Source organism: Manis pentadactyla, chromosome 3 (assembly GCF_030020395.1).
Source record: "Manis pentadactyla isolate mManPen7 chromosome 3, mManPen7.hap1, whole genome shotgun sequence".
NCBI classification, from domain to species: domain Eukaryota; kingdom Metazoa; phylum Chordata; class Mammalia; order Pholidota; family Manidae; genus Manis; species Manis pentadactyla.
The window spans coordinates 53,768,632-53,784,056 of record NC_080021.1 but is presented as its reverse complement, the minus strand read 5'-3'; the positions used below and the strand labels follow the sequence as shown (position 1 = coordinate 53,784,056).

The 15,425-nt window shown below is 37.4% G+C and overlaps 2 protein-coding genes across 5 annotated transcripts in view; one reads left to right on the top strand and one right to left on the bottom strand.

The window, feature by feature from the left end:
- The window catches only part of E2F5 (E2F transcription factor 5), a 28,049-nt gene extending 19,854 nt beyond the window's left edge, over positions 1 to 8,195 (top strand). The window contains exons 3-8 of one of the 2 annotated variants that reach the window (XM_057497917.1): positions 370 to 533; positions 1,815 to 1,856; positions 3,086 to 3,150; positions 4,202 to 4,466; positions 6,390 to 6,437; positions 7,427 to 8,195. In XM_057497917.1, coding sequence (XP_057353900.1) covers positions 370 to 533; positions 1,815 to 1,856; positions 3,086 to 3,150; positions 4,202 to 4,466; positions 6,390 to 6,437; positions 7,427 to 7,536 — 694 coding nt within the window. In that variant the 3' untranslated portion in view covers positions 7,537 to 8,195. The remainder of the gene's footprint in view (positions 1 to 369; positions 534 to 1,814; positions 1,857 to 3,085; positions 3,151 to 4,201; positions 4,467 to 6,389; positions 6,438 to 7,426) is intronic. The other variant, XM_057497918.1, reaches the window with a different exon arrangement.
- Positions 5,651 to 13,383, bottom strand: RBIS (ribosomal biogenesis factor). Of its 3 annotated transcripts, none has more exons than XM_036919012.2 (4): positions 13,256 to 13,383; positions 10,896 to 11,012; positions 8,620 to 8,736; positions 5,651 to 8,318 (listed from the first exon to the last, which is right to left on the bottom strand). In XM_036919012.2, exons 2-4 carry the CDS (start codon positions 11,007 to 11,009, stop codon positions 8,247 to 8,249), a joined length of 303 nt encoding a protein of 100 aa, XP_036774907.1. In that variant the 5' UTR covers positions 11,010 to 11,012; positions 13,256 to 13,383; the 3' UTR covers positions 5,651 to 8,246. The 3 variants fall into 3 exon arrangements, with proteins under 3 accessions (XP_036774907.1, XP_036774908.1, XP_057353902.1); XM_036919013.2 differs by having other exon boundaries at positions 13,261 to 13,370; XM_057497919.1 differs by lacking the exon at positions 13,256 to 13,383 and adding an exon at positions 13,192 to 13,214.
- Positions 13,384 to 15,425: the final 2,042 nt, after the last annotated feature.

Here is a 15,425-nt window from a genome sequence, read left to right as displayed (position 1 = left end):
TTTTTAAGGCAAAATCCCACCAAAATACTAAAAGGTTGCAACTTATTTTACCAGTATCTGTCTGTCGTGAGGCTTCCAGCTGTCCGTGAGGTCCTGACATCCTTCTGTCTCCTCAGTCACCAGCCTGGTTTTTAGAGGACATTCTAGAATATATTGAAAAATTTTCTAATTTGCTTGTTCTTGGCAATAAATTTTCTAAGCAAAAATGTTCAGAGGTATGCTGTTTAAATTTTGTAAGGACTTTAATGCCTGATTTTCAGGAAAGCGTAAAGATTTTTGTCTTGAATATATTACTAATTAAGTCAGCTTTATTACTACAGAAATTAACTTGGGTCTGATTCTGGGGCTATTAATTCTCATGTTTTTAAGAGGTGTAGGCGCTGGCTGCAATACTAAAGAAGTCATAGATAGATTAAGGTATCTTAAGGCTGAAATTGAAGATCTAGAACTGAAGGAAAGAGAACTTGATCAGCAGAAGTTGTGGCTACAGCAGAGCATCAGAAATGTGATGGACGACTCCATTAATAATAGATATCCTTTTAATGCCTTTTACATACAGCTGTGGAATATGTATTCATGCAGTACGTTCTTCCAGTCTGAAGATCAGTTACTTTATTCTAATGTTGTAGAGTTCAGTTTTGTAAGTGAATGTTTTAATAATAGTTTTCTAATAATTTTTACTAATATTTATTTTTTTTACATTTTAAACTTACATAGTACATCTATTAACTATTCCTGTGTTGCATGAAGAAAAAGTATTCATCTACTTTTGGTCTACTCATTGATGGAATGTAATGTGCCAGCCAAAGTGTGCTTAGGGGGTCTGTGAATATTAGAAATCATTGTTAAGTGCATAGATGTGTTTAAATAATTATGTTCACTGTTCTGAAGTGGTGAAAACTCAGCAACTCTCAAAGTTGCAAAAAATAAATTTTGGTTTGAAAATGAAATATCATGGGCATTCATTCAGTCCAGGATACTTTCTGCCTAATATTTACCCAAAGACAGTACCTACTGGAGAAGGGGGTGTCCAATGCTTATGTACCTATCGTATTATATTGGAGGAAAAATTAGTGATAGACTTCATGTTTCTTAAAAATCATTGTTCTCTTAGATTCCTGTGATTCTATTGATTTGTGAACTTACCTGTACTTGTATAAAACTTTTCAACTACATTTCTCTTCTACCAATCTCTCATAAATTTTTGATGAACATATAGTTTATTTTTTATGTTGTGTTTGTTGAAAAAGTCAATATCTCATTTTTTATTTCCTTTCTGTGAATTAAAGCTCTTTAACAGTTTGATAACAATGGGTTTTTTTCAAGATGTGCTTTGTGGAGTCCCAAGATTAAAAAGCCATTGAACTAGTTGATCTTGGACTTTGCTGCACTGCTTTGCAAGATTCTGGCCACTCCTAATTCCCCAAACCATGATACAAGAAGATTCTTGATGTAGAGGCTTTTATGGTCACTCTCTACTCCCACCAATAGCATCCTTATCCCCATGGATATCTTACCCCAGAAGCCCTGTCTCCATGAGGAATATGCACTGTTTTTCATCTTTCCCGCCAAGGTCCTCAGATGTCATGAATCAAAAGTGGCTTCTTCCCAGAGCAGAAGATGGGCAGTCCTCTTATGGATGATTCATTGTCTCTGCCTTTTCAGACTTCAGACTTCTTTTTTATCTGGTCATGTATGGCTGCACCTTCACCCATTTGGTCATTTTGTTTATTTTGGCCTTGAGACATATTATCTTAATTTCAATGCTTAGACCTTGATATAAATGTTGCTCCTTAACTCTTATGACAGTACATTTTCCTATGTAACTCATGAAGACATCTGTAATTGCTTTAATGGTAAGTGCTGTTAGTAAATTTGTTCCTTGCCCTTTTTTCTGATCAACCTATTTAGTGCAGAGTAACTCAAAATTCCCCACACACCACCCTAAGTCATTATTTTTAGCAGCTGTGGACATTTTGACTCACTCTACAGTGCTATATATTGACAGGCTGCTTTCATCCTGTTACCATGGCAATAACTGTTTTTCACGTTTTCACTACATTGCCCGCACTGGTAGGTATAAACTGTGTGTGGAGGGGCAGCTAAGTCAAAGAGGGAATAAGCAACAGTCTCCATGTTACAGAATCAGAGCCAGTAACCAAACTTGAACTAGAACACAGTTCTCATTGGCACTGTTTATGAAACCATATGCAGCAAATGCACTGTTCACAAATGAACCCAAAGAAAGTATGAGGACAGAGCTAGGTGAATCCGTTTTATAAACAGGAAAATGATTCCTAACCCAGTTCCATCTCCTGCCTCCATGTCTTCCCCTTGAAATGCCAATATAATGTATTGGTAACTAAAATGGGGAAGGGAAACATGTATTCCCATAATTATAACACAAGTAAAATGAAATTTTGTGTACATTTTTATAATTAATTATGCTTGGCCTATTAAAAAGGACAGTCTTGTGTATTATGCACGTACAAAAAACAAATCTGCCAAGCACCTTTCCGATGGAAACTGACTTTCCATCAAAGACTGTTGGAAACATGCTTGGCCTTATTGCTCTACTTTGCCATGTCTTCTCAGCTTTCTAAGAAAGCTTGGGGAAAGTATTTTTAATCTTCAACTCAACAGAGTTTGCTGTAGAGTTTGGCTTTAAAAGTTTACTTTAACTAAAAATGTCACTAAATCATACCTAATCTCTACTGTCCCATCATTTCAGTTTAAAAATCTCAGTTGAACTGTGTTATTTAATTGAGGCTAAAGGTTTCAAGAATCTTGGATTTTACATGAGACTCAATGGAAGCAAAATTAAGAAGCTGAATTTGTGAACAAGAATAGAGCTAACACTGAGTATTTACCCTATACTAAGATCTAATACATTACCTCATTTAATTCTCAAAGCAAACCTATGTAGTAAGTTACATTTTCCCCATTTTACAGAATTAGGAAACAAAGCCCAGTCGCCTAGCTTGAATTCGGACCGTAGCATACTGACCCCAGAGCCCACACACCTTCACTGTATTCCAGAATGAATAGTATTTTCTAAAATTTAAAAATACTTATTTTTGATCAGGTGATACACTTTTGGCCATTCAAGCACCTTCTGGAACACAGCTAGAAGTTCCTATTCCAGAAATGGTACGTAGAATAACTTGTCAACATGGATCCAGTGTCTCAAGAGGGATGAATGTATTTTCTTTATCTGAACATGAGTTAATTGTGTGTTGACACTTTCAAGTTACTGCTTTCAAGTTTTCTATTTTAAAAGTATAAATATCTGAGTTTGGATGTCTTCAGTACTTAGTAAAATCACAGAAGTGACTGAATCATTTAACATTTTGATTTTCTTTTAACTTGATTTTGAACTAGAAGATATCAAGAAATGACTAGTGACGGTCAATAATCTACAAAATCAGTTTAAATGATTATAACTGATATGACAATCGTGAGAGAAAAATTCAATATCAACAATAACAGATTGCTTTAAGTCTTTTAAAAAATGTTTTCTAGCTTATTGAGTAAAAGACATTCATTGACTATGCTATATATGTTTCATGATGCTAGTTTTTAGATTCAGATTACCTAAATCAAACTGACTTAAAAGCCATTAACAAGCAAAAGAGGGAGTAAAGAAAAAGACTACTATTAGTATCCATCCTCTCTTCCTAGCTATTGTAGAACTTTGTAATTAGGCATTTTTATTACTAGATTATGGAGCCTCATGATTCAAATTACCTTTTTTAAATGGAGGAACTTTACATTTCTATCCGTGTAGGAAAACCAATTGTCTTTGTGCTTGCTGTATGGAAAAACATTTTGTGAAACAGTTGCTATTTAAGACAGCATGTTGGGATGACATCTGTGGTGGATGCCAGGGGATGGAGTCCACAGTACAGAGAATGCACTGTGGAGCTCCAACATGATAGTTACAGTAAAAGTGCATGTTGCCAAAATTCTACAACTGAGAGTTTTTGATTTGAGAAAAGCTTCCTTTCAGGGAAAAGTAAACTAGTTTAGAGCCCTCAATATCTTGTTACGCTCTTGGTCTCTACTATTGTGCTTTGACTTAATGACTTTTTATTTTGTTGTGTGGATTTAGTTAGTCCTTAATAACTTTACCCTATTAATATTCCAAGGTAGCTAGAAATATTAATATTTATTCATTTGTTTATATCCAATGACTTCAAAGGGTCAGAATGGACAGAAGAAATACCAGATCAATTTAAAGAGTCATTCAGGACCTATCCACGTGCTGCTCATAAATAAAGAGTCCAGTTCATCTAAGCCTGTGGTTTTTCCTGTTCCCCCGCCTGATGACCTCTCACAGCCCTCCTCCCAGCCCTCCACTCCAGTGACTCCACAGAAATCCAACACGGCAACTCAGAATCTGCCTGAGCAACATGTCTCTGAAAGAAGCCAGAATCTTCAGACACCAGCCACAGATCTATCTTCAGGTGGGTCCAGAGCCTTTGTTTTAAGCAGAGAAAGGAAAATATATGACTACTACATTAAACAAGTTGGGAGAGCTTTTCTGAATGTGTCAGTTATGATGTTACTCTGTTACCAAATACAGGTGGCAAAATAATATTAATTTAATTAATAAGTATTAATTTAGTATCTCCTGTGTGCCCAGCACTAGGGTAGGTGGTATGAGGAAAATTTTTAAACTGAATCTTGAATCATATCACTACAGATTTGTTTCTTAGGAGATACTGACATACAGATGGACTGTATATTCAGAAACATACAATTAGGTACGATATAATGTAAGATTGCGTATAAAATGAATACTGAGCAAGGGAAAGATATTAGCCTAAGTGTGTTTTCCTTAGGATTCCATTTTAAGAATCAAGCCAAATTTGTTCCTTTTCCTCCTTTTACCATTTACATTCATCAGCTTTTAATCAGAGGTTTACTTTGCAAGGTTCATCTCTTAATAACTCTAGGATAAATTGCTGAACTGTGTTCTAGCCACCTTTAAGAAAAATCAAACTAGTGTAGAATATAGTGTCTTATGCCTCCTTCTCCGTATTCTTGTTATACTTTTTATTTGGAAAGCTCATTATAGAGTTAGTAAATGGTCTCCACTCCAATTTAGGAAATCTTGCCTTCCTAAATTGTTTATCCACGAAATGAAACTAGCTAAAACTCTTAAAAACTGGTCATTAGGAATAGGGACCACATCTCCCAAAGGTGTGAAAATTTCCTTGGCACCCAGTCTTTTTCCCTGGTTACTTGGCTGGGTATTTAGCAGCCCCTTACTGATTCCAAATAAAGGGCCCCTGGTAATTATTCTTTCACTGGTTGATGAATGGACTGTCATTCCAAACTAGGTGTAGTATTGCAGATCATTAAAAACTGTATCGTACACAACCCAACTTGTTTGCTTTAACCTTTGGGGTGTGTATCATTGGAATGTGGCATGAGCCTACTGCTCTGGGAGTTTACAATAAGTAGAGTAAGGCTATAAAGGTCTAACAGACATGGAGTATTTTTTAGCTTCCTGTTGCAAACAATCTTTCCTTATTTCCTTTCCCTGTATTTGTATATTATAGGCCAGGGGGATGCACAACAGAAAGTGCTGTCCTTAAAAAGCTTAGAATCTAATTATAATCTACTGGGGGATGAATAAAGCAGGCAAGTTTTATATGGTTTTACTTAGACACAATTAGTACATCACATTCCACAAAGCATTAAACATTGTTGAGCAGTTACTTTCCATAATGGTTTTATATTTGGAAATAATAAGTAAAGTAATTGGGGGTAGGTTAGAGGGGGCCTTGAATATTAGACCGAGTTAGGACCTCAGGCGATAAGCCAGTGATGTGTGGCCAGAGAAGTGGCATATTTGGAACTGTACACTGGTGAGCACAAGAGTAATGTCATTAGGAAAGAAGAGGCTTTCAGTCTGGGAAGCAGATTAGAGGCAGTAGAGACTGAAGATTTAGAAGTTTGCAGTTATGCAACTGTAGGATAATATTAAGGCTAAAACAGGGTGATGACAATGGGATTGGAAAGAGAATAGACTGGGAAATATTGTTTAGGCAAAATAACAGTAGGTCTGTGAGATCTGGAGATAAAGTTAACAGGGGGGATGGAAAGTGGTGTTGAAGTTTTAAGGTTGGATAACTGGGAGAATTATACTTTTGTGTGTGTAAAACCAAGAAATCAGTATTGGGTGAATGACAGTCTTTTTGTCTACATCTTGAGTCTGGAAGTTCAAAGAAGTAGAGTAGGTGATCATGAAAACGATCTCTTTCCATAAAGTTCTAGTACTTTAACTTTGTACTGTTAATCGCTGTTTAAATATAACTGCCTTTTACTGTTAAAATGTATAAAAAGAAATGTAATAAAACTTTAATCAAATTTGTTTCCAGCAGGATCTATTAGTGGAGATATCATTGATGAGTTAATGTCTTCTGATGGTAAGTAGTTTAAAATTTTACTACCTACCTTATACATCATTACTTTTCTAGAGTTTATGAGTAGCATGTGACTGAAAAGAAATGAAGAACTTGTATTTGTTAACTGACTGTTTAATGTACTATAATGATTGATTAATGAAAATTCTCCATTAAAAATACTTTCTAGTAAATCATAGGCATCCTTCAGAATTTGTTTCCCTCTAATTTGAGAGAGAAAATTAATGAAGGGATACTTATCACCTTCACTGAATAAACTTCTAAACTGCTGGCACACTAGCCATTTTCACTCCTGAAAATTTGGCCAAGAGTAAGATAATTTATCTAAGTCAGCAGGTCATCTGAAATCCCAGTTTTGTGAATAACGCCACCATGGCAAATTTCAAGCTGCCAATGTGCAGTTATGGAATGATTGTTAACATTAGCCATGTTACCATCTGAAATAATTCTTAAAAATTCTTTGGTTGCAATGCTATAATTAATAATTCTCTTGGCTTTACCTTTCCATAAGTTCTTGGATTCAAAGTACCATTTCCTAACAAATACAGCTGAGACCTAGGAAGCAGTTATATTAGCAATGGTACCACTTAAGAGATTTATTAAACATTTCTGTAGAAGCAGAGAATATCAGCAAATTTATTAAGTCTAGTTCTTACTTCTGTTTTCAAACAGCTTATTTAACAGATTAAATACTTTGACCAGTGTTTGAATCCAATTTTAGCATCAAATTCAACAAACAAAAATTTTCACCTCTATTTCTCAAGCTAATCTACAATCAATGCATAAACTATCTTTAAAACAAGAATCTTTCAAAAGATACAGTAAATACAAATCACTAATTTGATCCTTTTCCTGTTATATACTTTAAAATTCTTGTATAACATAGGAAACAATTTAGTTTGGATTGATATATTTAGGAGTATTTTATGTTAAACATCATGACTCGTATGTAAAAACAATCTTTTAACACTCAATTTGTGTTTTGCTTGCAGTGTTTCCTCTCTTACGGCTTTCTCCTACCCCAGCCGATGACTACAACTTTAATTTAGATGATAATGAAGGAGTTTGTGATCTGTTTGATGTCCAGATACTAAATTATTAGAGTCCACAGAAACTTGGGACTGTTATCTACCTCTAACTTTGTAACATTTTAGACTTCTTAACCTAAGTATTTAAAATAATGAATGTAACACCTTTTTAGTTCACTGATTCTAAAGTGTTCTTCCCTAATACTTTCGTTTTTTACTTCACAAAACTTCAACTATAAAACAAAGGGCTCTGTTTCAAGGGAAAAAGTGATTTAATATCCACCAACCCCACCCACCCTTGAATAATTACATTCTGGGTTTTAAACTTTCTTCCATTCTGAATCCTCCTGGTTTTTCCTCTTACAGGAGGGAAGTTAAAGTAGACTTAAGGTCATCAAAAACAAAAATGTTGCCCAAGGGCTTATCATTTGTTTGTCTTATATTTTTACTGCCACAAAACTGTCCATATTTCTGTGTGTCCTCCAATCCAAACAGACATTCACTGCCACTTATAAAGTGAAGGATGTAAACTAGGATATATTATTGTCTCAGTGAACAGATTTTGTGAAGTGCCTTCTGTTTTAGCACTTTAAGTTTATCACATTTTGTTGACTTCTGACATTCCACTTTCCTAGATTATAGGAAAGATCTGTTTATGTAGTTTGTTTTTTAAATGTGCCAATGCCTGTACATTAACAAGATTTTTAAAAATAAAACTGTATAAAACATTTAATTTGTTGGTCTTTTTGGGTGTATTGGTATTTGGGTGATGCATCACCGTGTATTATAACTGAGCCATTAATCTTGTAGCTTCATCAACATTAACTGGTTCATTTTCTGGACACTGCTGAGGAATCTGAAAGGAGAAAAATATTTTATTTAAAAATGTAGATAACAATTGTGAACAAAAATGACATATATACTCTATTATCCAATTTAGTTTATTCTATAGTTATACATTTGGAGTAGAACAAAAGGTAAAATTCTTATATTCAGACTCAATGTTTCAGAGTCTGAATATGACTGAATATGCTATATACACTACAGAGCTAAGTGTACTACAGAGTCAAGCACTAAAAAGTGCATTCAACTTACCAGCTTTGAAAATCTGGAGTTTAACTTACTAGCTACAGCAAAGGGAAATTATTTCTACTTACCACCTGCTTCTGCACAGGTTCAAGAGAAAGGCCTTTTGAGAAATGTGCGAGTTCCTTTTGTATGTCTATAAAAGCTTTATTCATTCTGTGAACTTTTTCAGCATTCACAATGTTTACCTTTGAAAAAGAAAAACAGCATTAATCTATAATTTTATAACCATTAAAGATAAAATATATCCAACCTTAATTTAATCTTGTTAAACCTAAAAATCTAAACTCTTATCAACCTTACCAATTTGTGGGGAAAATTCACATGAAAGTTTTTATAGTCTTATTGGAAATTTTAGATAAAAGGTTCTTATTTTTTAAAAGTAAGAATTATGTGAGTATACCTCATACCTAGACTTTGTTGGTATAAGCAGGCCAAAATATATGACCACAATCTTTCTAGGCAAGTATCTCTTCATCTGTAAAATGAGGAGCTGGGACCACATACTCTTGGCGTCTTTCAACAGTAGTGTCTGAATCCTTCCTCGACCTTCTTGCCTTAATGGAAGTCCCCCGCAGTCTCCTGAGGACAGCTTTCCCTGAAGATCTCTCCTTCTGAGTCCAACAGGTTGGGGAGAGCAGGTGGTATTCTTGTTCTTCACTACTACTATCAAACTAGGTCACTTTCAAAACTCTCGGCTCCTTTGCACCTTACCTTCAGGACATTCTGACACCTCCTTCCTCATTACTGTCAGCTACTAACACCACAAATACTCCTTCATAAAAGACCTCAAGCCTTGACTCACTGACCTTTCTCTTGCCTGGCATTGCTGTTGAGTGGCTTCAACAAAATTCTTCTTCTGCGGCTTCTTAATCTCTTCAGTTCCTCATCTCCAGGGATCTTTTCCACTGCCTACCTCAGCCATCCACTCCTGTGGATTACCTTTGGCTGTACTGTTAACCTGTAACTGCACTGCCTCCTGTCCTTCTGGTTTATTAACAATTCTTAAATCTTACTGAGACCTTTCCCACCAATTTAGTTATTTTTCACACTTTCATATCCTCAGATTTTCCTTTAGCCAGCACTGATTCCATGATCATATTTAATCAATCACTTTACACACTCTTAACTTTCCTTCTTGTCTCTTCCTTAATCAAACTTGATTGGCAACCTAGTTAAATTCAACTTGTCTTTTTCCGAGCCTAAAATTGAAGCTGTAGAAAATTATGACTGACTGGCTTGTTTCACTTTTAATTCATGACCACAAACTTCAACTTACCATTTATATAGTGCCTGGCAATCTTAAGACCTGCCACTAGTAAGTTAGGCCACTTTCTTCAAAAACTGTCTGATATTTTTTCCAACCAAGCTACCTACCCACAGCTGTCCCTCTCTTAGATCTTTTCTACTAGCATATATATAATTTAAAGCTTCTAGTACTTCCTATTCAAACGAAATGATCTTTCTCAAATATCCCAAGCTTATTCCTAGCATGGGGCTACTGCACTTGCTATTCTTTCTGCCTAGAATATGCCGCTCCCAACACTTGCCATTTTTTAAAGAGCTTTCCATATTTGTGCTTATCATTTGGGTCTTGGCTTCAATATCAACTTTGAAGACAATCCTGTGTAAAACTCACCTTCCTACCCATCATAAAACCCAGCTTTCATTTCCTTTATAGCATTTACAAAGTCAGAAAACAACTCGATCAAAAAGCTCAACTCAGGTAGCTCATGAAAGTGTTATATTTCTATGGATTATTATGACAATTACTGACCTGGAGAGCTGACTCCACCTACTACTTAAACTTGAAAACATTTTCTTGAAGTTTTCTCAAAGAATCTACTTATTTTTGATTAAGAAATTCCCCAAATACTTTGAAATAAAAGCAAAGATGATAAAGAAACTCCTTTCTTTTCAAATTTTGCATTTTAAAAGAAAGTATTTTATTTTCATTTTACAGGTTTTTGAGTTCTAGGTATTGTCAGAGAGATAAGAATTACCGACGAAAAAAAATACGGGTGCTAACATTCCATGTCCTGGCTCTGTTAAAAGGTTCTTGAATATATCTGAGTTCAGAAATAACCTTGGTTTTTAGTAATTTCTACACTCTCATGAAGCTATTAAGCTGTTATTTGGATCCTCATGCATATGTAAACGTTTTTTTCTCTTCATATATCTGGAGTCAAGAAAGGAGGTAATTTTTCTTAATTTTTTGAAAAACATGTTTAAATTGTGCCTTTGTGGGAAAGGCTAAGAATCTGTTTTAAATAACAGCATTCAGCTATTTCAGTAGCTTTACAACTATGCTTTCCTTATAAACAAGGAGTGCTTAACTAATACTCACCTTCTTAAGATTAGTGGTAACTGGTTTTGCTTTGTTTTTAGTCTTAAAGGTTTTTTGGCTGGCTATGTGAAATACATTCCTTGACTTCTGACCTCTTAGTTTGCTCCTGGCCATTGTCTAGGAAAGAAAAAAAAAGGAGTTTAATTAAGCTGCTCACATTTATGAACTATAAATCAATTTAAAGTAAAGGTAGCAATTAAGTCTCATCTTAATCCTGATTATTTTAAAAGTCACTGCATGTATGAAACTATTTCCATCTTTTGCCCTGACTAGATTTTTTGCTGTTTGAGTGCAGGGTGTGTATCCAGTTCTTTTCTGCGTATCCAGTAGCTGGTCTACAGGAGGCACCACACTAATTTTGGTTGGTTGAATTCGTTAATACTATCAACACAAAACAATTGTTCTTTCAGCTCTCTGTGGCATCCAACAATGTTAATCACTATCCATTCTTCTTGCTAGTTTACATACTATATCATCCTGGTTCCTACTGCACTTCAGGACTGACTGCTGTCTCCTTCCTCCTTTTCCCTTCCTTTTTATTTGTCCAACTTTCTCTCTGTGTGTATTCCTTAAAATCAGTCCTTAATTCTCCACTTCCCACCTCTCCCTCTCCCTTGAATTACTTTAACCTTTCCCATATTACAGCTATGTGAATAGCTTTTGTACTGAAACTTTATTTTGTTTGCTTTATAGCTAAACATGCACTAAGCCATTCTAAGGTAAATTCTACCTTAGAATCTGTCTCTAACAGTGCATGTGGGGAACAATTTTTTAAACATTAATAGTTAAGATTTACTGAGCTCTTATGATGTATACAAGCCCTATGCTAACATTTCATTTATTTATTTTTTTAACTGAATTATCATTGATACACAATTTTATATTGGTTTCAAGTATACAACCCAGTGGTTCAACAGTTACCCATGTTATTAAATCCTCACCCCTGTTAGTGTGGTTACTATCTGTCAACATAGGAAGATGTTACAGAATCATTGCCTATATTCTCCAATCTATGTTAACTTTTACGTACTTTTACTTCTCACAACACTTTGTGGGAGGTACTAGTACCACTATTTTATAGATACAACTGATGCCACTTGTCACACTGCTAGTCATAAGAGAATGAAACAATTCAAAGCCAGGCAGACTACCTAGGGAGCTCAGATATGGCCTCTCATGTACAAATAAAAAAGCAACAGAAAAACACGATATAGTATTGCCTAGCTCAGGACATGGTTACTGCTACAGTCCCTTGGTCCATTTGGTTAGACCACAGGCTGACAAACTATGCCCATAAAACCAAATCAGGTTAGGCACCTGTCTTCTTAAAGTTTTATTAGAACACTTCTACATGTACTTGATAACTACTATCTATATGGCTACTTTCCTGCTATGGGTATATGGCCTGCAAAGCCTAAAATATTTACTATCTGACTTTTTATGGAAAGATTGCCAACCCCTGGCTTAAGTCATCTGAATTAAAGTCTATCCTAAAGGGTGCTAGGGGATGAACCTTCCAAATACTAAAAACCTTCCATGGCTCTTCTACATTGTAAATGACAACATGCTTTCTCCTGGTATGTTGCTGGCACCCGGAATATAGCATAAAGTTGTCAAACGTAACTCCTACGACCTCACTGTACACACCCGGCCTACTCTACTAATTGTTCTCTGAAGACACCTTGCACACTCTTCCTTTGTTTCCTTTGCACAAATTTCTCATCTTAAATTTATATCCTTCAATGTCTAGCCTCAGCAAACAGGGACAGCAATGCTTTTGAACGCCAATAATACTCATTCTACTTAAAAAAAAAAAAAAAAAGACACAGCCGAAAATGCATGATTATTATGAAAGTAGAAAATACACATCATAAATCGTCTCCCCTAACAATTTAAATAATCCAAAATCCTTCCAAGAGTAACGAACAGCCAATCACTTATCTGGTATTCATTAATCACTTTAACGCAAGATGTGTATGATACGTTGACATACAAATATGTACGCGAAACATACGGACAGACACAAACCCGGGGGGGAGGGGTTGGGCAGCATACAGGTGCGGACTCAAGAGGGAGCGGCCCGCTAGCGCTGGGGACCTGGGGGAAGTTCGCGGAAAAAGTAAAACCCTAGTGGGGAGGGCGCGGGAAAATCCTCTGAAACCTCGTGGAAGAATGGCTGCCAAGGGCTTAAAGGCCTCATAGACACGGGGTAGGCCAGCCGGCCCGCTGCCGTACGGCTGCCAGAAGCAGCGAGCGACGGAACCGAGCCCCCGGGCCCCGGCGGCAGGAGGCCCACCAGTCCTGCCCCAGCCCCCAGAAACGTCACGCCCGTCAGCCGGAACGCTTCATCCGCCTCTCACCAGACCTCCGATACCCTCCAGCGGCTGTTCCAACTCCAGGGGACGCCGCCGGCTCGCAAAGGATCCAGGAAGTTCCGGGGTGAGGAGCCAGTCAAAATTCCTTACAGGTCGTGGTCCCGCCCACCGAACAAAGCCCCGCCCACAAGACGGAGTCCTATCCGCGGAGTTCGGCCTCAGAGGCAAAGCCCCACCCCCCAGCCAGAGTCCCACCCACAGGCGCTGCCCGAGAGCAGAGGGAAGCCCCGCCCACTGAGGGTAGTTCCTCCCCCGAGCGGGATCTCCTTTGCAGAGCATCCTCTGCAAACCCAGCGTACCCCCACGCGTGGTGCGAAGCTCCACTCACCGTGGAAAGTCCCGCCCCTGGAGCATTCTCTGCTTAAGGTGGGGCTGCGGCCACGTACTCCGCTCGGCGAGCTAGCAGTGCCGGGGAAGCCGCCAAGTCTGGGCCTCCCGGGATGGGTAGGTGTCAGTCCCAAGTGGTAGGCCCTCCCGTTGACTCCTGGCTGGCTCTCCTCACGCTTCCAGGAGGTGGCGCTGCGCGCGTCGGGGTGGCGTCCGGGGCTCGGCAGGCCGTGGGAAGACCCATGTGACTAAAGCGCTCTGGAGCTATACTCTCCCAAGGGAATACTTCTAATCTAGCAGTTAAGATGCTTTTCTTCATGGTAATTTCCTTGTTTCGAAAGGGAGTATCTGACAGCTCGATAGAGGCACAAGAATATAAAAAGAAAACAAGCATCCGGGAACTTCGAAACACATAGATGAAACATTTTTGCCTTCTGGTTGTGTGTGTATCTGTGGGTACATTTCTCAATTAGGACGTTCTGGATTTTCTGAAAATTGACTCAATTCTCCCAAGAGGATCTTTCCACTAAAGTAACAGTTTTCACATGTTTCTCTACTTCGTTGAGATCATAAGAAAAGCCAGATTTTAAACAAGTGTGGAAGAACTGATATTTATATATCATTTTGTAACTTACAAGAATTTAGTCTTCATTCTGCTCTAAGTATCAAAATAAGGGTCCTAATACCACTCGCCTTTGCAAGTGAGGATACTACTAAGGCTCAGTGTTTAGGCCATTTGCAGGCATCCACAAAACTAGTAATTAACAAAGCCAAACTAAGACCGACTTGGACTGGACCTCAGTCAAGCCCTCTTTCTGCCAAATCAGCCAGTTGCCTGGTTATAGGAAGTTGAGCCACGTTTACAGTAAATTGTCTTATTTTGTTTATGTCCATCACCCAAAAAATAGGGAATATGTTAAAGCAGAATAATTACCTGTCAATGTATGTTTATATAAATTTTGTATTCTTTGTAAAGAGAAACTTTTTGAAAACATTTTAAAATCCTGGTATGAGATGCCCATAATGTGTGGAGGCACAACCAAAACAAAACCAAAGCTACAGAAAACCAACAGATTCTTTTACACAGCCAGAGTTATCCATGAATACTGAAGCAAATGAGGCAGGTATAATTATGGCTCCTTAGATGTGAACTTACTGATGTACATAAGGAAGGTAAAGAAATAGATGTGATGGAATGATTGACAGTGTTTATGCAAACTGATGGGCCTAGTTTTTATTTTTTAATGGTGAGCTAGAGATTCATACCAAAGAAATACCATGGTTATATAGGCAAGAGCAGGTGTATCATATGAGGTATGAGTGAGGAGGCATGGATTTCTGTTTCACATTTCTCACCAACCAACAGTGTGCTCATGGAAAAGTTCTCTGTACTTCCTTTCCCATATGTAGATGGCCATTCAGAGAATATACCCACTTCAGAGAGCATTCATTATCTGCTTAGCATCCCTTTCTGGGAAACTGCTCTTCTCCCATTAAGTGGTCCTAGTAGAGCTGATAATTACAGTACTTCTGTAAAGATCTGCCAACCAGAGCTGGTGAAGAATGCTAGTGTCGCATTTCGTGTCTTTGTGCTGGATGATGTGAACTTTAGGCTGCTGTTATTTCCTTTAGCAACTTGCAGGAAGCCTGTCTGCAATAGGACAGAATAGGGCAACACACAAAAGAAAACAGCTGAACAGTAAAACATAGGACCCAGATGTTATCATTTGAATCCTTGAATTTGGCCATAGAAGAAAGACCCATTCCTGGACTTCTCACTTACCTGAGTGGAAACATTTATTTTTTTGGGGGGGGGGCTAAATTTTCT